A 27,742-nucleotide genomic window follows, 5' to 3' on the forward strand; every position below is an offset into this window, starting at 1 on the left:
AGTCCTGAAGGAACCTGTTGGGAGGAGCTGAGGGGAGTGCAAGAGGGCCAGAAAAGACCTGGAGTCAGACAGGGGGCTAATCCAGCTGGAAAGGCACTTCTTAGCATCAACAGCTCTGGTCATGTTCAACTACCTAGCAGTAGAGGTGAGACCCCAGTTCCACCGCAGCTATGGGGGCCAGCAAGGGGCATCTGGGCCACTGAAGAGCCGCCTAGAACAGCTGAAGAAGCCGTGGTGGAGGGAGCCCACCCCACTGGTGCTCCAGCACAGTGAAACAGCCAGGCTTGCCATAGATGCCTTTCTTGAGCAGGGGGAACGTGGCTACCTGAGTGCCATCGCTGAGGAACGGGAGCTGCCTTTTCTTTCCATCCTGGACATGGAATATATGAGCCATCAGAGGAACCAAAGCTTTCCAGATGCCAGTGCAACGAAAGACAAAGAGGCTGACCCTGGTGATGCGGACACTGGAGACAGGTCCTCCCTGAACTCTGAATTAACATCTGGCACCTACTTTCCACTCATGTCTGATGTGCACCCTCCAGAGCTGGAGCTGGGGTGGCCAGGGACACCGCTCCTCACAGTGTCTGGCCAGACTCAAGCCACTGTGATTTTCCAAAGAAATAAAGCTAACAGCATTAAGGATTTGCTCCGGTCTCTGATCAGCCGGGCACGGATGGTATGTATAGAGCTGTGTCCCTTGAGTGGGGTCTTTTGCCACAGCACCAGAGTCCTGGTGGCTGGTCCCGTGACTGTAAACCATACGCTCCAAGCTGTTGCTGCTCTCTAGATGTCTGCCGTGCTGTGATTGCTTTTTCTCTAGCAGATTTGTAACTGTTCCTGCTCCTTTCTTTTCCTGTAATTTCTTTCCACCTGGGATTTCATGTCATACAGGTAGTGCCCTTTAAGGCACCCTGCATCTGTATTTGTGGGTATGCAGACCACAGTACCAAAGCCTGGAGCGAGTGAGTGGTGGGGCGTGCAGCATTAATGCTTAGGTGTCCTCAGCCGGCCCCTCTGCCAGGGAGCTCACATGGCCAGGGCTTTTCTCGACCCCTGGCCATCATGTTAAGCAGGACAAGAGGATACCACTGGTGAGTTGCTGTGGGAGAACATAGGACCTGAGTAAACTTGTGGGACTGAAAATCCCTGCCTGTGGTTTGAAGTAGGTTAGAATACATTATCGTATCTCCTAGACTTGATGTCTGTGCCTCTCTGAGGATGAGTGAGATCAACCTGTTTTGCCCCATCACACAGTTTCTGCTGGGTAGAGATTGCCAACCCTCAGATGTAATAAAAACTGGATGACTACAATACTTACCTACCAAGCACAATTTACTCACTAAATTATTCTCCTTCTTGTTTCTTTTCACTTTGCCACTATACTGTGTACTAAAGCAGCAGCTTGGACAACTGTATCTCAGACACATTTTCAGCTTTTATTGTCTTTGTCCTCTTTATGGTTCTCTTCATCTGTTCCATGTTAGTTTTCTTTTGTAGTATTTCATTTCAATAGCATGGCAGTATTGAGTAAACTTGTAGTGCAAAGTTCACTTTTAACCAGTCACTTCTAGGCAATTTCTCTTATCACTCCAGTAGTTTCTTATTTAACTTTACAGTCACTCCTTAAATTCATTACTGCCTAGTGCAGAAAGTGGGAGATAAAGAATTGTTAATCCTGGACTTCAGATGTGTCAAGAACACAAGCTGTTTCCAGGCAGACTGAGCTGAAGTATTATCTTCTATCACCATCTGCAGAGTTAAGCAAAATTGTGTTCTCCCAGGCAGATGAAATTGGGTCCATGCAGCAGCTCTGATTGCTGTGCAGCATCATAACATTATCAAAGAACCACATATCATTGACATTTGGGTGTGATATGAGATAAATGGGGATCTTTTTTTCTTTTGTCCAAAAGAAGACCGTTTTGCCACATAAGCTACTGCTCAGTTGTAAGCAGCCATTGCTTAATGCATGAACTTCTATTGCACCTTTGTAGGCAAATATGGGAAGTTTTCTTCAGGAAGTAAGTGACAAAAAGCTTTGTTTGTCCTGGCAGGCAGCTGCTTTATGATATCTTAAATGATCTGAAAAGTCCTGTGACACTTACTGCATCCTTTTCATTAATGGGGATTAAGACATAGTCATGGCAGAACGCACAAAGCAAATGACTACCAAGAAATGTCCCCTTGTCACTTAGCACATGTCCCAGATCTCTGATGATATTATGATCCTTTAAACCACGTGAAAGACATCTTGGTGCTTTCTCAGTTCACAGGAACTTCTCTATTGCTGCAGGGAGGTTGCCCAGGCAGTAGGTGCTTTATTGTACTTTAAGTACATTTTGAGCTTTTTACTTTTTTTGCTTGGCTTGAAAAAGCACTGACAATCTTCAGCCCTTCATGTTCAAGCTGGGGATTTTCACGCAGTGTTTTGACTTACGTGAAACTTGAGAATGAGTCTTCAACTATCTTATTGTTTTATTACTCGTGTTTTAATGGCTTCTGGGTTAGCAGCTCTGGCCATGATTAACTCAATGATTGATGGCAGTTCCAGCTCATTCACAACCCCAGTTACACATCTTTAAGTAGTTAATGAGTCATTTTGCTCATCAAACCATCCAAAAGGATGTTACCTCTATGTCTTTTAATGACAAAAAAAGCAACCCAGAGGTAAAAGCATCTTTTGCTTGAAGTGCCAGTAGCAACTGTGCAGAGAACTGCTTGCTTTTTTTGCTTTACAACTGCTGTTTCTGCATTTCAAATATTTTCTCCACTAGGCTTTAAGCTCTTGTCATATATTGCTCCTTTAGAGTTGTTTCTCCTCCTGTGTCCTTACAACTAACATAGAAAGGGGATACAGCTGGTGGGATGTGGGAAAGATGTTGAGATCCCTGAATGCTTTTCCTGGGTCCTGTAGACAGGAAGGCATGTGTCTTGAAATGTTTGCTGTTTTCTCCTGTACAGTCACACAGAACAACATCAGCTGACATATTTTGCAACAGTGTATTTGTACTGACAAATCGGCAAAAAGGGCATTTTTTTTATTGGTGTCTTTTGCTGGTGCCGTTTGTCTTTCTATTTTGCTGTATTTAACCAGCTGTCTTTGAAGATGTATTTTCAGATTTGAGCTTTTCTCTTTGCAGGCATAAGAAGATGCAGCACAACCACTCCTTAGCCTTCATTTGATAATGCTATTAGAATTTTATATTCATTGGTTGAGCTCCAATCTGTTTTGAACTGTCCACACTTCTTTTGCCCCTCTTGTACAACTCTGACACTGGCTGCACGCTTGCATTTAGGTGGGATTATAGAAGGGTCCCTGATGGTCCCCCAGAGAAGCAATATATCACTTCAAATGGCAACACTATGGTAATGACCAAAACCACGCTGCTATTGGCAAATACCAGTAAAACCAGCTGTGCTGGTTAGAAACCAGACAGATGGCAACCCCAGTGGGGTGCTGGTAAGTGCTGTAATTCCCAGTGATGACTGCAGTAATTGCTGAATTGTGAGTTTCCAGAAGTGGATTTAGAAATGTCATGGTTTAACCCTACAATGGCAAGGTGTGAATTTTCTAGAGTGGGGCAGCTGTGTCTTTGCAATGTCCTGACCTGCCAAGGCTGTGCCATGGGCTTGGAGGCCATGATCAGCGTGGTGAGGAACAGGGATGCTCTGAGCCAGCCCCAGCCTTGCAGCTCCCACCACTGAAACCAAGGGGCTGGAGCCACTGGACATTTGGGTTTGTAAGGCCAGATTGACTAAAATGCCCAAGGCTTTTAAAAGTTGTCAGGAGCCTAAATTGGAGATGGTACTTAGTAACCTAACTTCCACTGCTTTATAGAGCTGTTGGAAATTATCTTTGATGCTTCAGACCTAGCTTTTGTGACAATACATTCTTAGGAGGCTTCAAGGGGAAGACTTCTGGGGTAATTTTCCCCAAAACTTCTTGGCTTTGGGGTTGAGCTGATGTTATTATAACAGCTGCCTGTTTTGTTTACTGAGAGGATATGGTGATCTGAGTGGCCCTTGCGATTCTCCTGTGGCACCCATGCTTAGAATAAGCAGCCCCACCATGGGCTCCTGTATCTCCACCATGGGAGGCTGTGGCAGGGCACAACCTCCCCTTTCTCCCCACTGTGATGTTCCTTGCTGCAAACTGCAATGCACATGTGGCTGCCAGCCTTCTGCCCAACACTGGCTGCGGGCGCTTGCCAGCACCACCAGGAGCAACTCTACCCGAATCCCTCCTGTGAAGGGATCGCATGTAAGGACGCTGTGAATAGAACTATAGCCTGTTCCACCTCCTGATGCCAAGTGGAGACCTGCTTTGGAAAACATGAGTCTGACTATCACACAGGGCTCCACCCAGCTTGCACAAGCTGGTGTCCCACTGCCTGGGGCGCTTGCTCCTGCGCTGACGCCAGAGCCCTGCCACGAGGCTGCCAGGAGATGCAGGTCTGCCTGGCAGCCAGCTGCATCCAGCCCAGAGCACTGAATGCCACGGGTGACTCTGTGCCACATCCTGCCATGCACAGCCATGCTACTGCCTGCTGAGCCCCATCCCTCTCACAGCGAGCACTGCAGACTGGCAGTGCTGGTTTTGGGCAAGCAACAGCCCCAAACTCTGCCAAAGCCTGTAAGCACTGGTAGAGAAAAGCAAGACTGCGTGGACCTTCTGTGCACACTAGGCGCAAGCAGTGCCTCTGAGCATGTGGGGGTCCTGGGGACAAAGGAGCATTGGTCTCTCTTGACTCCATCGTATTGACTTCCCAAGCCAAGTTTAGATTGTCTCCAGAGCCAAGCCTGCCTCAGACCGAAGCTTGAGATGAGCTGGAATATTATGAGGCAAATGTGGATGAGAGGGACTTGCTGGAGACCTTACACAAGGTTTGGGCTATAGTTTTTCCTTTGTGCTTCATCATTAGAGGATGGGTGGCCCATCAAAGTAATTTGGCTAAATTGCCTTTGGTCTTTGGCTGAAGGCCAATGTGGAAAGACATGGTGAAGTCCTGCTTGTTTTGTGTGGGTCTCAGCAGTACCTAATGCTGATAGCCCAGCAGCAACATTAATTTGGGAAGTTGAAGATGCTTCTCACTGCTTTCAGAACTCTTCCAGGGCTGACTCTGCTGTCCATGCCAGATGGGTGCATTTCAGGAAGGGAGAAGAGTTTGCTAGAGCCTCATAAGGCTTCTGGGAAGATAACACTGATGAGGGCTACAGAAAAGGTGCTCTTTGGAGTCAAGCTCTGAAGCCAGGGCCAGGGTGGAGATGTGGTTTTGGCCTGGACAGTTGGAATGATTTTTAGCTTTTAATGACAGCTGCCTTGTGTCCCACATGGTTGCCTGGGATCACATGAGCCTCCTGGAAGGTTCTTCCCAAACCCTGCTGTGGTACACTGGTCCTAGGGTCTTCTGCAAGATGTTGAGGACCAATGACAGTGTGTAAGGCATCATCACAGAGATGGTCTTTGGGGACAAATCACATATAACTAAGAACTCTTGTCCATCTGCAAATGGGGTGAATCCCCAAGAGAGGAGGAAGCAATGTTTTGGCATTGCTGCCCTCCTCTGCCATGGCTGTGGTGCAGAGGGTCTCTCCATGGTGTGTGCAGGCAGGGTGGGCCTGAGAGGAGCCAGCTTGAGAAGGAAAAGACTGGGCAGGAGAGCATGGGGAAGCCAATGGGGCCCTGCTCTGCCCATGGCAGCTGCCTCCACTCAGCACCTAGGCCATGAGTATGAGCCTGGAAAGAGGCAGTTTATTAATGAAAACAGAGCAGAAGAGCTACTGGGCAGTGGGCAATCTGGTGCCAGCATGCTGGTCTGGAGCAGAGATGTGAGCCTGTCCCCACATCCAAGGACAGTGATACTTGGAGCTCATCTACTCATTTCTGAAGCTATTCCAGGTCAGACCCATGAACGTGATTCAGCCTGTTCCTATTTGAAGCTTAAACCACTGCACACAGACAAGTCAACCTCACTGCTGTCCTCTGCATTTAACTCTTTTGAAGAGAAGCAGCTGAGAAGAAGTGGCAGAGGAAAGCTCACCCTACATGGTCTGCTGCATAGGATGATTTGGACTATGGAGAATTGCATTCATGGCCATGCTCTAACACAGTCAGAGGAGGTGTTTGAAAACAGGATTCCTACCTCCTCACGGGGTGCATGATGAGCAGCAGAACAAACTCTGTCATGCATTTTGTGTGCAAGGTGTAGTGCAGGGCCTGAACATTGAGTAGAAGGGTAAAGTAGGCCATTGGAGCATGACTCCAAAACTCACTACTTTTTGGGTCATCTTTATTTGGGCATCCTCTACTAGGTGCAGAAACTCAAAATCAGAGTTATGCACACAACTTACAACTACCAAACAGTTACCTTATTTACTGCTAAGATATGGTAAAGACTGGAACTAAAGTACTTCGTCAGTAGTTCCCTATTTTTTCAGCTTTTGAAATGAAGCTGGCCTGTCGGTAAATTCTTCACTACTTTACCTTTTTCAGTCCCCCAGTGTGTTGCCATCTTCCATGAGTTCTCAGTGTTAACTGATCTTTCAAGGTCTAAGTCACCAGATTGCTCTGCAAGCATCCTCGGGTGAAGCGTGTCAGGCCTGACAAATCAGCTCAGCAAGTGCTCTACTGCCTGTTCCTTCCTTCTACAAGATGTCCCCCTGATTCCTGTCACGAATGGTAATGGCCAACAGATGGATCCCAGCAGTCCCTTCCTGATCCAAATAATGGCCGCCTTGATGTTGACTGCTGGCAGCCTCACTCTGTGCGGAACAGTGGAACAATTTCTCCAGTCACATCTTAATCTATTTATGGCTGATCTGTTGTTCTGGTTGCAGGTCATACCGTACTTTGAATTTTTTAGTTCTGGGTCAACTTACTTGTAGTAAGTATTTGTCATGTCCTACCTTCCAATTTCTGTATTTTCCTTCCAGGTTTTGGAGAATTCATTTAGCCAAGATGGTCTGCTGCCTCCCATCCCATCTCTACAATGGGATGGGTTGCCATGGCCGCCTTCAATCTCATTCCTTAAAGAACTGGAAGTTCTCTTAAAAATTCTTTTCCTTTTTAAAACCCCTCCCTTGGAGGCCTTATTGTGCAAGTCTTCAGTTTATTGAGGTAGATTTTATTTTTTTTTATTTTATTTTTTTTTTAAATAATGTTAGTGTTATTCCTTCTTCCTACTGTTAGGTTTCAGAACTGTCACTTGCATCCTGGGCTGTGTTAGCAGGATTGCTGCCAGCAGGGAAAGGAAAGGGATCTTTCCCACACATGTTATTCTATGATTTTGTCTAGTCGCCCCTAGGATGTAATCCTGGAACAAGGACATGTACATACTTGATCAAGATACCTTCTCCCTTACCAGGCAGTGTGTCCTTCCTGAAAAAAATGATACTTCTTTATATAAATATCTTAGTTATCTATGGAGTACTCAAACCAATTGAATAATGATTTTTGTCTGTCTCAGCTATTCTGTTTATGTGCTGTATTTCTGTCATATTTGCTTATGGCAATACATACTTGTTGTATCAATGATATTCAGAGTTTGTGCATGTGCATTACCCTTTCAGCTATTTCTTTCTGTGAATGATAGATGAGACAGGAGGTAGCTGGATGGGGAATGTCTTCATAGTTATTCAAAGGGACTTTCATAGTTATTCAAAGGGATTTTATCTGCCATGGTGGGATAAGAGGTGTTAAACACAAAGATCTAGAAGCAGTCTCCACTCTTGTGGTGAGACTCTCAGTAACTCAGGAGGTTTGAATACTGAATTCATAGTTTAAAGCACAATTCACTTGGCCACGAGATTTCAACAGTCTCTTGGGTTTTTTTTCCCCCTCCACCTCTTTTCTCCTGGCTAGGTGATAGCAATTGTGATGGATCTGTTTACAGACATGGAAATACTGTGTGACCTGCTGGAGGCCTCAAGCAGACGGCACGTCCCTGTTTACCTGATCCTGGATGAAGAGTACTTGAAGCATTTTGTGGAAATGTGTAATAAAATGGCTCTTACTCAGGACAACTTCCCAGTAAGTTTTCAGTCACACACTGTTGATGATAAAACAGGTCTTGGAATTGATAAAAACCCTGTACCCTTTGTTCTGTTCCCTGTGCCTTGTCCCTAGGCCCTATCCCTTCTCTCACTGTCCCAGGCTAAGACACCATGGCTAGTTGGTCTAGGAAATTGAGATCTGTCTGGAAGCACAGGGGAAGGAGTGGAGGAGCCTCCTAGTCCCATATCCTGATGTTTTGTGGTCCTCATTTACACACAAGAAATGTGAAGTCAAGGCCAATAAGATGCAGTGCATTACTGAGTGCTTTGCTGGGCTAGTGCAGATAGGCCGACAGAGGTAGACCAGAAAACTTATGTTCATGTGGACCTGTATCATCTCCTTTCCTTGTCCCTGTTCAGCCCCTGCTTTTGGACATAGAATTGTGAGACTTAAATTGCTCCTAATTCAGATGTCTGAGCTCAGTTTAGATTCTGGCCAGAGCTGCTGTAGTGCAATAGCTGGGTGGGGAAGGGAAGCAGTGAGTCTCTTCAGGTGTCCTGATACAAAACCTACCATTTCCTCCTAGCCCTGCTGCACTGCCTTAATGTAAAACCACATGTTAAAAATCTCATGTTAAGATCTGCTTTTAGGCTTTGCGATTCAGTTGCGGGTTCATGAAGGTTTTGTGAAGAGCCTGATTCCCCACTCAGTGGTGTGCCCATCAGCAATGGTGTGTGGTGCCCAGAGCAGGCAAACAATAAAAATTAATGTGTCAGTGCGACAAGCTCTCTTGGGAACTTGCAGACTCATAAATGCACCCCAGTATCTTTCTGCTCCCTTTATAGCCTTTCTGGCTACCACCTATCACTGGAAGTTGGTTTTTTGTTGTCATTTGTTAGTTCTGCAAGGCCAGCAGTCCTGGCTCTGCTCCTTCACTGGGTGCACAGAATTTCCAGGAGGACTGATTCTCTTCCAGCTACCCATTTCATAGGTTTTCCCTTCATCTTGGTGGGGAATGCTTGGAAGTTATCCAGTTACCTCAAAACCATTCTTAACTAAAAAACAGGTTAGGGAAAATGCAAAAATAATGTTTTACAGCATTAAAAATAGATGCAGTTACAAATGTCTTAATTTCCCCTCATTTTTAACCTGTCTACACAAAGATTAATTTAGAGAGGCTTCCTTCTTCCCCCATGTTGGCGATGCTCTGTCCTTTCTTGCTTCTCACAAGCCAGACCCATTTCATCCCACCTCTTGAGATGGAAACTGTTAGGGAAAACTTCATGGTGGAGCATGCTTGCTTTCATAAACAACTGCATCACTGAAGTCACCTGGTGGATCCAGATAAATTCCATCTCTCCAAAATTTATTTTATTTGCTTCTTATCCAAGAGCTTGGCCATTGTTTTTAATTAAAATTAGAATGAGTTTACATCCATGGAGATGTCTACGTCTCTTTGTTAGACCTGATGTCATGTCTTGTGCTTGAATGGCTAATTAACTCTTGCCTCCCCCGTTCAGTGACTCATGGACAGATCTCAATGTGAAGTGCCTCTTAAGCTGATGCATCTCAAGCAGTACGTTAACATACATGCTTGATATTCACATCTAAAAGGAATGAGTGTACATATTTTATTCCTGGCTCTGAGTTGCAACAGGATGTGATGGCAAATCTCCATTTGGAATAATTGGTGACAATTTGGGGTTTAATGGGGAATTTGGAGCAACTTCCCCTCCAGCATCTTACTTCTAAGAACATTGTGTGAGCCTGCTGGTGTCAAATCCTGGTGCTGAACATCAGCAAATCCCACAGTGGTGCATCAAGCATTGGCAGCTGTCACAGCAGAAGACTTAACTGTTGGATTTTTTTCAAATGGCCATCTGCTGAACCTAAAACTAGTGTCTAAATCAAGTGAGAGTGGTACCTGGCAGTCTGGCTTTCCTGCAAGACTGCAGGATTCTTATCTTATTTGGATGATTCAGGGCGTGGATTGCCAAGAGGAAGAAGAGGTTCGAAAAAATGAGCCAGATATCAGAAACTCACTCAGTCTTGGAAAGGATAGGGGGAGTGAAGAAATACTGTGGTGACAAATCTGTGGGATATCTCTACTTGAAGTGTTTTTAACTTCCCCAGGGTGGGGAGAGGAAGCTCCTCCCAGTGCGAACTAGTATTACTAAAACCTCAGCACTGGAAGAAAAAAAATCCCTGTGATCCCTTTGTTGACTGGCAACAGGATTAGGTGAACACCTCCCCAAGCATCCAGCATATCTTGCTCTATTTCAGCAACTTGTGGTGGCATTTCAGAGTATCACAGGTTAGTGCATATTGGCAGGGACCTTAGGAAGTCATCAAGTCTCGCAACCTGCTCAAAGCAGCATCACCTGTGAGGTCAGACATAGTTGCTCAGGGCCTTACACGGTCTAGTCTTGAAAATCTGCAAGCATGGAGACTGCATAACCTCTCTGGGTAACTTGTTCCAATGCATAACTGTCCTTATGGGGAAAAAGTGTCTCCCTTCTCATAGGTGACAGATGAGGACATGTTCTGGGACACAAGAAGATAGCAAGTGAGTGCCAAGACTGTGAACCTTCAGCTCTGTCCCTGTTAAAAGTTTCCATGAACTCAAGAGAAGACTGGCCAAGTACTTGGAGAAGAGGTCTGGGGCCCGGGGGGGTGGGGGGGTGTCCCACTAAGACAAACCACAAAAGGCTCAGGAAATCCCTAAAAACAGGGAGCAGAAAACAGTCAGCAGCAGTATAAGGGGGTAGCATCATAAATGATTGCCTTCTTCCTGCTCTTCCCCAGCTGCCATTGCCCACTGCAAGAGATAGACCATTGCATCAGAGGGACCCCAATCTGGAGGAGATTTGCTGCTGTTCTGAAGCCCTGAAGGCAATGGTGGTCCTTGGGTGGGTGGGGAGACTTCCTCAGGATGATGAGAGTCAAGCCTTTCCCATCCTGCTGTGATGAGCTCCCCAGCCAATGTTTCCGGGAAGCCCACCTCCTGCCCGCAGGGACTCTGATGGCAGAGGAAAGCCGTCAGGAATGGAGTCACCTGCCTCAGGGTGACTACCTCCTGCTCCTCACCCCTGAGGCACAACTTCCATGCTGCGAACCCCACGTGAGGCCAGAGACTGGGTGAGCCAGTCCCTGGTTGCGTACAGGCGGGCTGAGGACCCCACACATGCTCAACCTGCCAGGGAGGAGGAGGGGGAGAAGGGGCGCAGCCATGCCCAGGAGAAGCTCCTGGAGGGGTGGCAGGGCTGTGGATCTGCACCCTGTGGAGAGCATCTGTAGGCAAATTGCAACTACTCGTGCTTGTCTTTTATCTGCAGCACTGGCTGTTACAAACTGGCTGTGCCTGGCCAGGCTGAAATCTGCTGCGTGGCAGAGGGGAGGCACCAGGAGCGCCCACCGGCCGTGGGGTGGGCAGCACCCACCTCCACTGAGAGGTGAAATGGCCCAGGCGGCATGTGCAGCCCCTACTAACTGCCGCGGGTCTTCGTCTTTTGCAGGGCTGAAGCTAGGCAGGTATGAGGTGCCCACAAAGGGATCTTCCAGGCCAAACACAGGTGGTGACAGTTTGTGAGAGCTCCTGGTGTGCCAAAGCCACTGCAGGTGGCAGGGGAGTTGGCCTGGAGGGGCAGTAAGGGATGACCCAGCAGGCCAGCGTAGGTGCAGCCTTAGGGATGTTTATTTACATACGAGATGTTTTGTTTGGCACTGGATCATATAGACCAGGCTGGTAACTCTTTCCAGTGACTGTTCTCCTCCTCTCCCTTCCCCAGCTGAGGTACAAATAACTTTTATTATGGGCAAAACCCTCACATTACGGAAAAGGCTCCTGAGAGGCCAAAGTTGTATCAGAGAAGCTCTTTGCAGTCTTTAGAACGGATGAAGATCTGGTCTGTTTCACTTGAGTACAGCAGCTGAAAATTTTAATATAATTTTTAAATACACTGATAAAAGGCAATTCTTGAAATGTAGACATACCTTTCTGCAAATCTTTTTTATTGAGCAATATTTTGGTTTTAACAAGTCTGTCACTGTATAAAATCAGAATAGCACATTCAATTGATTAGAAACTGGCTAGTTGTTACAGATCAAAATGTATTTTAAATGCAGAGCCATCAGCTACTGTGGTTAGTTGAATGTTATCAATAATCTGGAAGAAATTGTATCGTCTTACATACTTCAGAAATGATCTGTAGGCTCACAGGATTCTCCAACTCTTTTTCAAACCAGCATTTGTGCCTAAGTGCCACTTGTTAATATTTGCTGGTATTTTTATGTTACAGAAGCAGACAGTGTGACAAAATATTTGTCATGTAGAAGCCAAGAAATACTTAACGCCTTGCTGCATTCTACTTCTGGGAGCAGAGCTCCTGCTTGGGGGAGTCCATCAATGATGCATAAGGGAAGATTTCAGTTTCGTTCAATATGTGTCCCCTTACCAACTCTGCTTTCTTTGGTTTCAGAACATGCGCATAAGATGTCTGAGTGGAGACACATACTACAGCAAAGCAGGCAAGAAATTTGCAGGCCAGGTTCTGGAGAAGTTTATCCTGATTGATTGCGACCAAGTTCTTGCTGGTACATACAGGTAAGAAAAACTAGCAACTACTGTGACAAAGACTGGTGACACTGAGAAAATATTCATTACCAAAATACTGACTAATGTAGACCTTTTTTTTTTTCTCCATTATAATGATACACTGTTTTTCTTCTTCATTTCCCCTTATAAATGTCAGGTTTCATTTTGGTGCTTTACCTTCTTCTGCTCCATTCTCTTGCTCTTACCTTGCTGGTTAGCTTTCAGATAGCATTAACTGCTTGTCTGCCAACATTGACGCTTCCTGAACGCACCTGTCTGAGTATGGCTTCATTTCTTAAAAATGTAAAAAATGTTCTGCCAGGTCAGATGATGTTCCACCTAGCCTAGATTCTGTCTCCAGCTGATGCAGTTTAGGGAGAGTAGGCCAAACTGCTATTTGTGGTCCGTCCCCCTTGTGCTCCCACAGCATAAGCAATCACTGCATACATCCCTACTTATTCCCTTCAGTACCTGTCCTGTACCTATTGTCTGTGAATTTGCCCTAACTCAGTCTGTTCTAAACCAATCTCCTACTAATTCCATGAAGAGCACCTAGTTCTAGTGCTGCAGGTTAGTAAAGTAGCTGTCCTACATTCAGCTAAGTCATTGCTTTCACGATTTTCCAAACCTCCATCTTACCCACCCTCCCTGACCTTATCTAAAGTAAGAGCCTTTTCAGTCTTTCCTCATATGGCAGCTGCTGCATCCCTCAGTCATTTAAATTATCTTTCTTTGCACCCTCTCTAACCTCATTATGTCCTTCTTGAGTTGCAGAGACCAGAATTGCATGCAGCCCCAAAGATATGGCTGCACCAAGGTGTTTCAGATGGTCAAAATTATGCTCTCTGCTTTGTTCTTATCACCCTTGCTGACAGCAGCCAACATTCATTGAATTTTTTAGCTGCCATTGCACACTGAACTGATGACTTCAATTGCTGACGATGATTTCAAGCTCCTCCCCGAGGTGTTCCAGGTTCAGCATCAAACAGGCCTGATACAGATCATTTTTCTGTATGGCTACACCACATTTTCCTATGCTGAAGTTCATCTGCCACGTGTTTGTCCACTTGCTCAGTTCTGTGAGGTCCTTCTGGATTTCCTCACCTTCAGTGAGGTGTTCAACCACCTGAAGGAATTGAAGATCCTCTACAAACCTGGGGATTTCACTGCATCTCTCCATGCCTGAGTTCACCAATAGGATGAAAACCAGTCCCAGGACCAGTCTCTGGGGCCTCACTGCTGACTCTTACCCATGCTGAAAAATGACCAGTAAGCCCTACCCTTTGCATCCTATGCTTTCACCAGTTCTCAGTCCGTAACAAGACCTTTCCTCCATGCCCATGGTGTCTTGGCCAGCCAGCCAGCAACTAAGCACCACTCAGCTGCTCACTCACTCCCCCCACACCCAGTGGGATAGGGGGAGAAAATTGGGAAAAGAAGCAAAGCCCGTGAGTTGAGTTAAGAACGGTTTAATAGAACAGAAAAGAAGAAACTAATAATGATAATGATAACAGTAAAAAATGACAACAGCAATAATGAAAGGATTGGAATGTACAAATGATGCGCAGTGCAATTTCTCACCACCCGCTGACAAACACCCAGCTAGTCCCCGGTGATTCCCTGCCCCCACTCCCCCAGTTTATATATGAGATGGGACGTCACATGGTATAGAATACCCTGTTGGCCAGTTTGGGTCAAGTGCCCTGGCTCTGTCCTGTGCCAACTTCTTGTGCCCCTCCAGCTTTCTCACTGGCTGGACATGAGAAGCTGAAAAATCCTTGACTATAGTCTAAACACTACTTAGCAACAACTGAAACCATCAGTGTTATCAACATTCTCTGCATACTGAACTCAAAACACAGCACTGTACCAGCTACTAGGAAGACAGTTAACTCTATGCCAGCTGAAACCAGGACAGTTTCTTAAAAGGCTTTGGTTTATGACCTTGCCAAAGGCTGTTTGAAAACCCCAAAACATGTAGCTGACTGGTCCCTTTATCCATGTGCTCACTGCCTCCCTCACCAAACTCCAGCAGGTCTGTGAGGCAGGGCTTGCCTTAACAGTAGTCCCATTGACCTTTTTCCAAGAGGCTGTGCTCTTCTCCATGCCATCAGTAATCTTGTTCTTCACAGCACACTCTGCCACGTCCCAGGGTGGAGATCAGCTCCAGGGGTATGTGGGCCTCAAGATTACATCCAGAGCCCTCTCTGTAGATGGGATCATATTGGAAACCTCCTAGTCCTCAGCAAAGCAGTCTTTGCAGTGGCCCTGGTACACAGGAGTGAAACACGTCTCAGTGTCACCAGCATTAGCAATGGATGCAAAAAATTCATTGAGGTTCTCTGCTATGGTCTTGCTGTCACTGAATGCCCCTTTTGACCCATAGGTCTCTAATGGCCCCACCAATTTCTTTACTGCCAGTACAGCACTTTTTAACAACCTACAAGTTGTAGTTGTCTTGGGTTTTTTGGACTGCTCCTTTTCAGCTCTTTTTGACTAATTGCTGCATTTTTACATAGTTACCTTTCTTGAAATTGAATATCCATGTGCCGCATTTATTGAGATTGCTCTCTCCCACTACAGAGTTAAAATTGTGTTGTGAGCATTATTGCAAATGGGCTCTTCCACTTCTACCTCTGGAACTGAGTCTTATGCATCGTTCCAGACCACATCCTGAATAGCATCTTTTCTTGTGGGTCAAACAATTTAGACTAGTTAATTCTGGCACGTAATCATTTATTGCTTCCAAAAAGTTTTTCTCCACAGCTCATCCCAGTGAAGCATTAACCTAGTATGTATATGAGTGGCTGAAGTCTCCCACTATTACTACCTGTCCTAATTTTGCAGCCTCTGTAATCTCAGTTAACATTGTCTGATCACTATCAGTGGTCTGATCAGAGGGCTGGGAGTACTGCTCTTGTACTATATTTTTATTACTAGACTCTGAGTTTTCCACCTACAGATCTTTCCCACAGTATTTTCACATTGTTGCACATGGTATTATCATTCACAAACAGTGCAACTCCTCAGGACAGATATTTCTGTGACTCTGTTCTGCTATTTCTGTGAATTTGGTGCCCTGGCACTGCTTTATTCTCCTTCCACCAAGTGTCCTTGAACATTGGTTGTCTTCTCCCTTTCTCTCTCTTTTCCATCGCCCAGCCAGTGCATTCTGGACACTCAATCTACCAGTGTCCTCATCAGTGCTGTACCTCCAAGCTGTACCTTCTCCTCTGCTTCTGACTTCATCACCTCTGAGTGTGGAGGTCTCACCTTATCAAACTTTGGCAGTGAAAAATGGAAGTAACTGGATGAAACTGGTTATGTAGAGTATCTATATAACCAATATGGAGGGCAGTGTCTGGTGGGTTTTTGACCATCCTAAGACATGTATCTAAGAACAATGGAGTGAATAACTGCTTGGAAACATCTGTCCATCTCTATTGACTGCAGGGGGTGGGGATTAGATAACTGAGACCACTCATTTTTGAATGGCTAATGCTGAGCATGTGTCAGCTGGATTGAAGCCCACAGCTAGAGGAACATCTTACTTCCCTGTGGCCCAGAGTCAGGGTATTGCTTAAAAGGCAGATTCAGTTATCTGGGTCAGTTCCTCCCTCTGCTGTTCTGGGGCAGGGATGTGGGTCTGTGATGTGCTCTCTTTCTATAGATCCCTGTATAGCTGAAACTTCTTGAGTTCTGGAAGATAATTATTCAGTGGAATAGGTTCTTATACCTGATTTTCTGCTGTCCCAGTAAGCACATGATATTCTGGACTAAAAGAAACACTCTCTCTTTGTGGAATTTGTTCAACTGCGGTCAGAAACACTTCCACAGGAGAAAATCAGGAGTCTGCTATTGGGTATACTGCAGCCTGGTACTATACCTAGTATAGTAGATATTTAGATTACTTTCCCTGCAGATGGGGAAGCTAGATTCAAAGGGTGAGAATAGTAACTGAGTAAAGCCAAAGATCCAGGGTGGATCCAAGGGTGTCTCGGGATGATATAGGAAAGAGGGTAAGAGTTCTTACCCAGCAATAGGTTTTACAGTTCAACAATCTTGTGTGCAAGGACCAGAGGTTTCAGAACCTCTGGGGTTATATCTTGTATATGCTTCTTTATGTTCAGTCTGACGTAAGAGATGTTTTCCCACCATGGTTGATCTCCACAATACCCTTTGGCAATGGGTTATGGAGTTTAATTTGTTTTGTGTGAAAAAGTGATCCATTGTAATTACATTAGACCTACTGCTAGATAATTACATTTGATGCCCCCAAATTCCCATAACCTAGGCACAGTAAATCACTGTTTCCTATTTACTTTCTTGACTGCAGCCGTGATTTTGTCCTCCTCCATTATAATCCCTCATGTGAATCATCTCTTTTCCAGGTGAAGTATCCTCGGCTGTTCAGTCATTTCTCTTGCAGGAGAACTTCCAGACCTTTAATCATAATGTCTATCTTTCATGAGATGAATTGACAAGAACTGCATGAAGTGATCAAGATATCCCCACCCACTACACTTTAGCGTTGTAGTATAATGGTGACTTCTGTCTTTTCCTCTGCCCCCGTTCTGGCAGTTCATAGTCTGCTGTTTGCCTTTTTGACTAATGCTAAACATTGAAGTGGTCATTTTTTTGAACTGCCCATGGGGATCCTGACCTCATTCCCAAGTATTAATATCTGAGAACTCATCAATGTACAGAGACCATCAGGGTGTTTGCAGCAGTTTGAATTTATTGACATTGAATTTTGTCTATCATTTTGTCACTTATTCATCCCATACCATAAGATCCTCTTGCAGCTTCTCATTATCCAGTTTTCTTTTGACCACCCATGATAATTTTGTCATGACCTCTGACATGGATTGTTTCTACTTTTTTTCAGGACTTTTCTGAATATGTTGGACAGCAGTGATCCCAGCATGAAACTTGTGGGATTACAGTAGATAAATTAAAACTATTGCTAGCATTTGTATCCCATCTTTAATCAACTGTTACTCCTTGGGAAGACCTTCTTTTGTACTCCATGATCACTTAATTTTTCTAAGAGTCCTTGCTGAATGACCATGTCAAAACCTCTTTGAAAATTCAAGTATCCAACAACAAGCAGATCATATGCATCTGTGTGCTTTCTGCCTCCTTCAAAGAACTACAAGAGGTGTTTGAGGCATGGCTTTCTTCCACAAAAATATGCTGAGTCTTCAGTGTTATGATTATAGTTATTTATGCATCTAATCATTTTACTCTCTATTTGCTTCTACCAGTTTGTTCAGTATGGAAATAAGACTGGCTGGTTTGGAGTTTTCCGGGAGCTCTTTAAAAGGTTCACATTTACTACTTTCCATTCCTCTGCTACTATGTTCAATTTTAAATGATAGGTTATTCACTGGTTAATAATTGGAAAATTGCTGACTTCCAGTTTTTGAAGGCTGTTTACTTTAATATTTTCCTTTAATGCACCTTTTAACTATGGTGACTTTTTGGATGTTTTAAAATGTCTTTATTTTGATAGGTACGTTTTCTCTGAGACCCTAATATAGCATCTTTAAACAATCTTCATGCTGCCTCAAGCATTTAACCTTTTTGGTTACCCTTTTAAATTTCTTTTTATATAGCATTCCTCACTTTCTCTTTTTAAGTTAAGTGTTACTGTTGTGGATTATTTCAGTCCTGAAAGAATACTTGATATAGGTACGTCATGGTTATTTTTTTGCCGAGTGCCCTTTTCAAAGAAACTTTCTGAACTGGTAATGTAATTTCTCCTTTTGTTGGTTTTCTGGTTAGTTTTTCCAAAAAGCAGCCATTTATAGTCTAAAATGCAGTTTCTGCAACTCTCCTAGTAATGGCCCCCATTCAGCATGGCTATAACTGAATCTCCCTTTATTCCTCTGCTTTCTGCCTTCTTAGCCTCTCAGCACTTCCTTAGCATGGCATATTTACCATCAGCACTCTGCTCAGAAAGTTCACAGTATAGCCCTAATACTGTGTTTTTCCTATTTAGGGGTGGAATTTTAATCCAACAGGAATATATTCATTTGTTGATATATCATTTTCCTTATTTGACTTTTTTTTTAATGTATTGTGCCACTGACCCAGCAACATATCCTCTATTTGTACTTTCTGTATAATTTCTACCCTTGCAGTTATACTGTTCCCTGATTTTCTTCTACCCAGTAAGTTTCTGAAATGCCTCCTGTGTCAGAGTCACCATTTCAGCTCAGGTATTTCACAACATCTATCTGTTTCTTTAGCTCATAAAATTTATGTATGCATGTAAACATTTGTATCTGATCTGGTTGTTCACCACTGTTCGCTTCTCTAAACACAGTTTTATTTTTTCAGATGTTCTTCATGGATTCTGATTTCCACCCTGTCCTTATATCAGAATACAGTTTTCTTGCTTTTATTCCTAAGGTAAAGTGGGTAATCTCAAACTGTATGGCCTTCGACACATCACAGCTTTGCTCCATATTCTAATTTAAAACCTCCCTATATCTTCTGCATTATATTGTGCAGCAGCCAGGTTTCATTTAGGTTAAGATTAATCCAGCTTTCTTTATAGAGTCACTATGTTCCTGCAGTTTTCCATTTCCTTATGATTCTACCATCCTTTCCCTAACATAATTTCCATAACCATGTCCTGAAATGCTCTTTGACTTCTCTGTCCCATTCTAAGCATGGAAGAGGGAGCATTTTATAAGGCTACCAATAAAATCCTGATCTTTTTTAGCTTCCTACTTAGGTGCTTTTATTTTATGCCCGAGACTCATCCTATCTCTTTTTATGTTAATGGGACCTATACAGACATTGACCAGTGGCTTCTCTGTAGTGCTTCATAACTTAGACCCAAACGTCTCTATTATCCTTCATTGCAGTGAGCATCTTGCTCTTCGTTCTTTGCTGTCATCCTGCCTGAGCACTGAATCATGGAGAACTACATCTGTGTGTTGTTTGTCTCCTATGGTCAGCAACACAATATAGTACCTTCCGTATAGCTTGGTTTGTACAGCCTGGGGACAGTTACCATGCTGACCATCAGCTGTCTCTTTTCCAGACTCATCATCTCCTGTTCCTCAGAGTTTTCAAGTCAAGTGAAAGGATTACACATGACTTGTAGGCCACAATGTCATTCATACACCCCCAGGATGTTTGCTTTTTTCCCCCAACACTTTGACACTACAAATGCATGTTTTCCTCTACCCCCCAGAGCTGCTGCCTACTCATTCTCCAGCCTGTAGTGGTGCACTGGATCGTGACTGCCTGGAATATATTTTCTTTGATTATTTTCCTGTTGAACTGCATCCATTTTTTTCAGAACCTTTTTCAAACTCATATCCGTGCAGTTCCTCTCCACCGGATGTGATTTGTGAATTTAATGAGTGTACCATTATGTAGGCTGCTCATGAAGATATTGGATAGCACCAGAGCCAAGATGCTAGATCCCTCTAGAACTTCAGTACATCCTTCTACATTGACAGTGAATGCCGATGTCTAGTCTCTCTGCATCCTCTCTTACAGAGGGGTATTCTCCTACTCTATCCTTGACTATTCAGGTATTCAGTAAGTGTCTTTTAATTCTTCAACTCTAAGAAGAGACTCTTTTCTCCTCAAATGCATGCTCAAATCATGCCTGAAATCCATTTTTAGTCTCTAGTTACATCTCTAGCCATCAGATTCTCTCTTCTGTGAGATCTATATGTAGTATTACATGCATGCAGCAACAGTACTGTACATATTGACATTTTCCTGTTGAACCCAGTATGTTGATACTGTTGTTCTCTACACTGACATTTTCCTTGATAGTTTTGTAAAAACCCTTCTTACTTTCCAAAATACTCTTGGCAACCTCATTCTGATAATATTGCTGCCTATTGGTATGAATCAGGCATGTTTTTGGAGAGTTTTCTAAATATGGGAACAAAGCTCACTGCTCTTGTCTTAAACAACTGTAGGCAAATGGATTTAGACCCCTCAACTCTTATGTGTTTATTGATTAAATATTTCCCTGTGTTTTCCATTGTTAACATTATATTTCCTCTAAATGAAGACAAGGAGAAAACAGGGTTCATAGAGATACCTAGCAAAAGCAATAACCTAAAATTCTAAATATAATTATATATCTAGTTATTTAGAATTATTCTGGGCACCAGAAGAAATAGTATGTTTCTTTGAGCACTTATTTAACATAACAGAGTGAAGGATATGAAGACATTTACTGATGCAGCAGATGAGAGGAGCCTAAGTGCAAATGGGGCTAGACCTGAACAGGATCTTCAGCAGGAAATCTAGAGTAAACATTTGTCAGTTTAGGACTATAGAAAAGAGGTGGTATTGTCAGCCTGAAAGGGAGTTACGTGTCTGTCTGAGTTGCCTTAGAGGAGATTAAATTTCTCAGCTCAAAATAGAATATGGTCAAAGTATCAGTATGTGTCCTGCCACTGGCACAGAGAGGACAGAGCTCATTGTTTGCTATATTGTAGTGAAAGAAACTCAAGATTTGGGCTTGAAGCTGACATGACAACTGAAACTGAAAAAGCGAGAGGAGGAAGTTGAGAGGATTACAAAAGCTCTGCACCTGGCTTCACTACAGAGGAAGAAGAAACTAAGTGTTTGGCAATGGACAGGTAAAGCTACATGGTTTTGAAGCTGGAGGAGGCTTGGAATTTCTTTAAAAGAAAGGTGCTCATACTCTCAGGTATCCATGTCCCAAGCAAGAGGAAAGAGTCTTTAAGAGTGAGTTCCAGATCTAACTTGATGAACAGTCACCTCAAGAAAGGAATTATAATTAAGCAGAAAGTGAGTGTATAAGGAATGGAAAGCATAGTGTATCAGCAAGGAAACCCCAGGCTGGTACGTATAGCAATAAAGAGAGCATTGCCAGAAGATAAGTTATATAAAACCTTGTGGAGCACACCAAAGCAAAGAGGAGGAAGTCCTCAGGTATATAAATAAAAAATGAATCCAGAAGAAAGAGGCAAGGCATGCTGCTGTAAGGACGAACAACAAATAAGAAATAACTGAGATGGGATGCCCAAATTAACTGAATATATTGCACTGTTTTTAATCAAAATTAAGACAAAAAATGAGGAGTAGAAATGATTTTAAGTGCATTGGAAGCAAGCAATAAAGTCAGGTTATTGTCATCTTATCAAAGAAAACGTGATGTGAGATTAAACGAGTATTATGTAGTATCTACATTTAGCAATGAGCAAAAATGATACACAGAAGTTTGTATTGGCATACAGAAGGAAAAGAATGCCTTTGGCAGCCAAAGTGACAGAAAAGCAATAATAATGAGTAAGAGAAACTACTGAAATAAGCAAAAAAACCTTCTGTTGCAAACTGGTGTCTCATCAGTTGGAAATAGCTGAAGCAGAGAAGCTGAGTGTGAAGAACTGCGAGTCACCTGTACAATACAGCTGTAGAAAGGCCGCTGCAACCCTAGACCGTATTGCAGAAGGACACGCAGAAGAACAAATCTTGTTGTCCAAAATGCTCCTGAGAACGAGACTTCGGCTGAAATACCGCAGGGTGCTCTTGCCACCCGTGCTCGACCCAAGCCACAGCCCCAGGGCAGGGGATGCGGCGGCAAGGAGAGGCTGGGGGGGGCGGGGGTGGTCTCCCACCTCCTGGGAGGTGATGTTGCAACTCCACCTCCTGGCCAAAGGCTGAGCTGCACGGGTTCCTGGGGGGTTCCTGCTGCAGGAGCGTCTGAAAGCAAGGCAGGGGAGGCATCCTATCCTACAGCAATCCTTTCCCAGACTCCTGTAATTTGTGCCCCAGGGTGATTCAGAACTGGATACGGGATCTCTGTGTGCAGCACTTTGTTATGGAAAAAATAACGGCAGGAAAATCCTACCACTTTTAGAAACCCACATGAACTTTTAGCATCCGCAGTGGCCTGTGGTAAGGAGCTCCACAGCTTACCTGCGTGTTGTGTTGTGCTTCTTGCCTGTATTGCATTTGTATCCTGTTAACTTCGTTCAATACCTCATTTTTATACCAGAAGAGACCAAGAATGATCATTCCCTGGCTATTTCCTCCATGCCATTCATGGAGGAAAAGACCTTTATCAGCTGTAGCGATGGGAATAGCCATGGCTGGCAAGGCCACATCGTCCTATTATGGAAACCTGTTCTATGGCAAGGAGGAGGGCTGTGCTACTGGGGGACTTGGATGATTCCTTCCAGGTCCTGTTGTGACACAGTGGGCAGGCCCTCATTGGATCGGCATGGGAAACTGGGACACAGCAATTCTTGGACTGGGGAAAGAGCTGTAAAAGCCATCAGTGCACAGACAGTTGTAAGGCCAGGGGAGCATATTGCTGGATCTGACACTGCTGCCCTTACAGGGGAAAGGACAGTTCATGTGGATGAGAGGAGATCGCTGAGTCTATCTGTCTCGTGTGTTTCTGTAGGGAGGCAGTACTTGGGCAGAGGGTGCTGGGAGAAGACCAAAGGTGGAAGTGACTTTGTCCAGGGAGGGAAGGAAAACCTAAGCAAGACCTGTTGTTTATCTCCTGCTAAGGTGAGGCCAGAGGCCTTGATGGGTAGCTGTTGTGATGTTCCTGCTAGAGACATGAGACCTCCAAGCCAGAACGAGGAGGGCAAACATGACCACTTGCACAGCTCTGCTTCCAGGTCTGCTGGCAACAGTGGTGCCAGGCTGGGTGAACAGGGATGGCAGGCTGACCAGGGTCCTCTCCAGGCAGGCTCCACCTGGCTGACCAGGGTCCTCTCACAGTTCATGGGACAATGATCGCAGTGCAAGGGATGCAAACCTGTCCCTCCAGAGGAGTGGGTACTCAGCCCTCTGAGCACATTTGTGGTTTTGAGGAGTTCAAGTGAACACAAGTGTATGTGTGAGTGGAGTAGGTCCTGAGTTGGGATATGTCTAAGCACTGTGCAGTGCAGATGCAGCACTCTTGTGTAGAAGGATAATAGCTGTAAGCAACGTGGACAGGAACACCAGCACTCCTGGGACTCGGGCAGTGCCCCTGGGATAAATGCTTTTCACAATGTCAATACAGGCTACACAAAATCTCCCCTGTCTGGACTCTTGGATTTCTTCAAAGAACTCTCACAGCTTTGAGAGATAACTTTCCTTTGCAAAAGCTGCCTTTCCTTTCATATTTACCTATATGGCCATTAATTGTATTCTTTAGAAGAGTGTCTACTAATTTGTGCTGTGCAGTTATGAGACTTAATGGTCTGAAACATTAAAAAAATTCTATCACATTAGCAACCTGTCATGGTTTAACCCCAGCCAGCAACTAAGTACCATGCAGCTGCTCACTCACTTCCCCCCACCCAGTGGGATGGGGGAGAGAATCAGGGCCAAAAAAAGGTAAAACTCATGGGTTAAGATAAGAACAGTTTAATAGAACAGAAAGGAAGAAAATAATAATAATAACAATAATAAAATGACAATAATAGTAAAGGGATTGGAATATACAAATCAAGTGATGCACAATGCAATTGCTCACCACTTGCCAACTGATGCCTAGTTAGTTCCCAAGCAGCGATCCTCTCCAGGCCAACTCCCACCAGTTTATATACTGGGCATGACATCACATGGTATGGAATACCCCATTGACCACTTTGGGTCAGCTGTCCTGGCTGTGTCCCCTCCCAACTTGTTGTGCCCCTCCAGCCTTCTTGCTGGCTGGGCATAAGAAGCTGAAAAATCCTTGACTTAGTATAAACACTACTTAGCATCAACTGAAAACATCAGCATGTTATCAGCATTATTCTCATACTAAATCCAAAACATAACACTATACCAGCTACTAGAAGGAAAATTAAGACTATCCCAGCCAAAACCGGGATACAACCTTCCACTCTTCTGATAACCAAGGCACTTTCAAGTGAGAGTTAATATGTCCTGGTTAGGAGTTGAGCTATTTCATCCTTGCATTCCTTTGGTGCTCTTGGGTTAATGTTACCTGGTCCTGCCAATTTATTATTTTCTGCTTTGTTGATATGTTTTCTAATCCATTCTACAGAGATTTCAACATGAGACTGATCCTCCCTTACATTCTGTATGAAGGTGGGTTCAGGGCAGGGATCATCCCAAGCTCCTGTACAATAAACACTGATGCAGAGGAATTATCTGAGCACTCCTATTACACATGGACCATGTGCTAGACCCACAGAGAGCTGAATATTATTTCTTATTCCTTTTGCAGTGTGTGACCCAACCTTTTTGAAAGATGAGTTTTCTGGTCTTAATAGCTTCTCTTCTGTCATTTAGCCATCCCAGCTATTTTCTGGTTTGTTTTTTTTTTTTTTTTTTTTTTTTTTCCTTATGTCTCTCTGTGAAGTTGTATGCACTTGCTTTGAGCCTCCAGTATGGTATTTCTGAATAATCTTCATGCCACCTGCAAAAGTTTTTCACTCTTTTACTACTTCTTCATTCTTACTTAATTTACCTGGTTTGATATTAAGCAGAAGAGTATTGATCTTTTCATTTTATGTTGCTCTTTGAGGGGGGTATATGCTGAGTGTAAGTATACTACTTTCTTCAAAACAACATTATGAACCACAGCAACTGCATACTGCTCAGGAACAAGCCAAGAGCTGGTTTTCCTACTAAAAGTTCCCAAATAGCTGTCTTGTGAAGTAAACATTGATGAGGTCCTAAAACATAGTGCCAGTATCTTGTCCTGAAATGACATTTAGTTGAGAATAATTGTAATCTCTCATTACAATTGTTCTCCTGTAGTTTCTGTGATTTCATCCTGCTCTTGTCAGAGCCAGCATCTTGCTTTAGCAGCTGATAATGCAGCCCTAAGTTGGTACTTCCATCTGTGAAGGTTTTGTTTTATTTAACACAATTAATTTGCTAATCTGGTTTGACTACAGCAAGAATAAAAGAAACAGCGGATGGCTGGGATGACCAGGAACCTGGGGAATCTACTCTGTAGGAGGAGCTTCCCTGTTTAATCTATGCCTGTGAAGACTGGGAGGAGAAATGTGTTACTATCTGTAGGTATATGGGGGGAGAGCTAATTAAGTTACAGTTTTGGCACAAACAACAGGTAGCGTTAAACAGGTAAGGAAAATAAGCTGAGTGGCAATTAGTGCAAGTTTTTGCCCAGCTGTGGCAAAACCTAATTCATTTTAAGTTGGAACATAACAAGCTCCCAGAAAATATCCCAAGACATTGTACTGCGAGAGCCGGGGACTGGACTTGCTGAGCAAAGGACTCGTGAACTTCTAACACCATGCATCTTAACTGGATGGCAAGGAAAAGATGGAATGAGTCTGGGAGATCTCGCAGCAATACTTACAGAAAACATCATCAGCCTTCCTGTCCTGAGGTATTCCTGTGGGGCTCTGGAGGCCTCAGCTCTTCAAGACAGTGCCCAAGATCTCCATTCCTCACTCTCCTGCCTGCCTAGGTGGCTCCTTCAAGTCTATCACATGTTGCAGATGTTAAGGACATGAGAACGTAGTTCCTGCCAAGGCAAGGGAAGAGAGCAGAAGACCAGGCATGCCTTAATATCTCCCCAAACAGTCTCCTCACCCTCTGTGGAAGGTACGGTTGCAGTGTACTGTGCTAGCCAAATGCTGAGCTAGAAAGTCTGCAATACAAGTTGGGCAGAAAGAGCCCTTCAGTGCCCCATGCTTCACATCTCATTGTCCCATAGCCACACCATCTCCAGACAGTTGGAGGTCTCCTTGCCACTGCCTGCTTGATACAAACCATGCACACTGCAGTAGCCCCTTGCATGGACTGACAAGCCTGCCCGCAAAAGGTTAGCTGGTACTCTCCAACACACGGATGGGATGAGGAATGGGAAATGATGGTTCCTTGCTTATGGGCAGAAAGCACTGGAAAGAGGAAGCTGGAGAAGAAAAGGCCTGAAACATGCTGCTGTGCTTTTTAGGCAGGGACCAGCTGCTGCTCTACATCCTTCATAAGGCTACGGAAAACTGTCTGATATTTCTTGTTCATTGTCTATATTTTCATATAGTTCATTACATCACCAAGCTGAAATTGGAAGACCATTTTAGGGTTGTTCTTTTGTAATTATGTAATGAGTACATTCGTCTCTGCAAGTAATCTCAGACTTGCATACTTCAGAGAAAGTTTTAGTGGCATAAATTGGGTAGCAATACGTCACTCGAATGTTAAAATCAGTGCTAGGTACCCTGACACTCTGTGAACTAGTTACATGTGCTGGGTTTTTTTCTTTTTTTCACAGTTTCACCTGGCTTTGCAGCCAAGTTCACACCAGCCTGGTGACCCACTTCCGTGGTCAAATTGTTGCGGAGTTTGACAAGGAATTCCGGTACTTGTATGCAGAGTCCAGACCAGTGACCAGCTTCTGTGTGCCAGATCCTGGAATGTGCCCCTCTTCTCAGAACACCTCAAAAGTTGCCAACAACCTCTTAAAACCTGCACAGGTGAATGATGCTGAAACCTTGAGCCCTTCCAGCAGCCTTTCCAATGTAAGCATCAGAAGCATAAAAGTGTCTCCCTTTTTGAAAAACTCTAGCTGCACTGTACACCAGGAGAAGCAAGATTCAAGCTCTGATTCTGGTAATAAGGGGAAGGAAGACACATCTCTGAAGCCCACTTGCCCTAAGCAGCAAGGAGAACCACCGGACTCACCAAACAGTCCTCCAAATAAATCCACCCCAGCATTGTATCACAAATCAAATGTCATGACAGCAAGGACATTCTTGCAGCCGGAGCCTTCCCCTGCCCTGAGCTCCAATAAAACTAGTTATCAAGGGGACACTAAGGCTAACAGCAGCCAGTGCTCCCCACTAAGACAGGAGCAGACATTGCAGTCCCTTTCAGAGAGTGCCAGTAGCAACGGGACAAGCATGAAGGAGAAAGAGCCTGCTGCTGCCTCCAGGGAACCGACAGCAGAAAATGACAACGCTTTTTATGGGATGGAAAAACAACAGAGTCCCGGACAAGGAAAGTTGGACCTGCTATCCTCGTACAACCAGCTCAAACGAGAGAAAAAGCCTGTAGTAGTTCCTTGCTATGATAAACTCACTGAGGACATGCTGGTGGAAAAGCACAGCGCGTACGGGGCTGAGAAAAGAATGACTCTTGGGCACAGTAAGCTGGATCTGATCACCAAGTACAACAAGTTAAAATCTAAACATATACACAGTCGGTTTGAACTCTAA

General features: G+C 44.2%; 1 protein-coding gene across 1 annotated transcript; it reads left to right on the forward strand.

Annotated features, from left to right (window-relative positions):
• On the forward strand, positions 1-27,742 carry FAM83C (family with sequence similarity 83 member C). The gene is made up of 4 exons (XM_049817584.1): positions 1-676; positions 7,862-8,029; positions 12,472-12,596; positions 26,800-27,742. Exons 1-4 carry the CDS (start codon positions 122-124, stop codon positions 27,740-27,742), a joined length of 1,791 nt encoding a protein of 596 aa, XP_049673541.1. The 5' UTR covers positions 1-121.

This window comes from Accipiter gentilis, chromosome 14 (genome assembly GCF_929443795.1).
Source record: "Accipiter gentilis chromosome 14, bAccGen1.1, whole genome shotgun sequence".
Lineage (NCBI taxonomy): Eukaryota > Metazoa > Chordata > Aves > Accipitriformes > Accipitridae > Astur > Astur gentilis.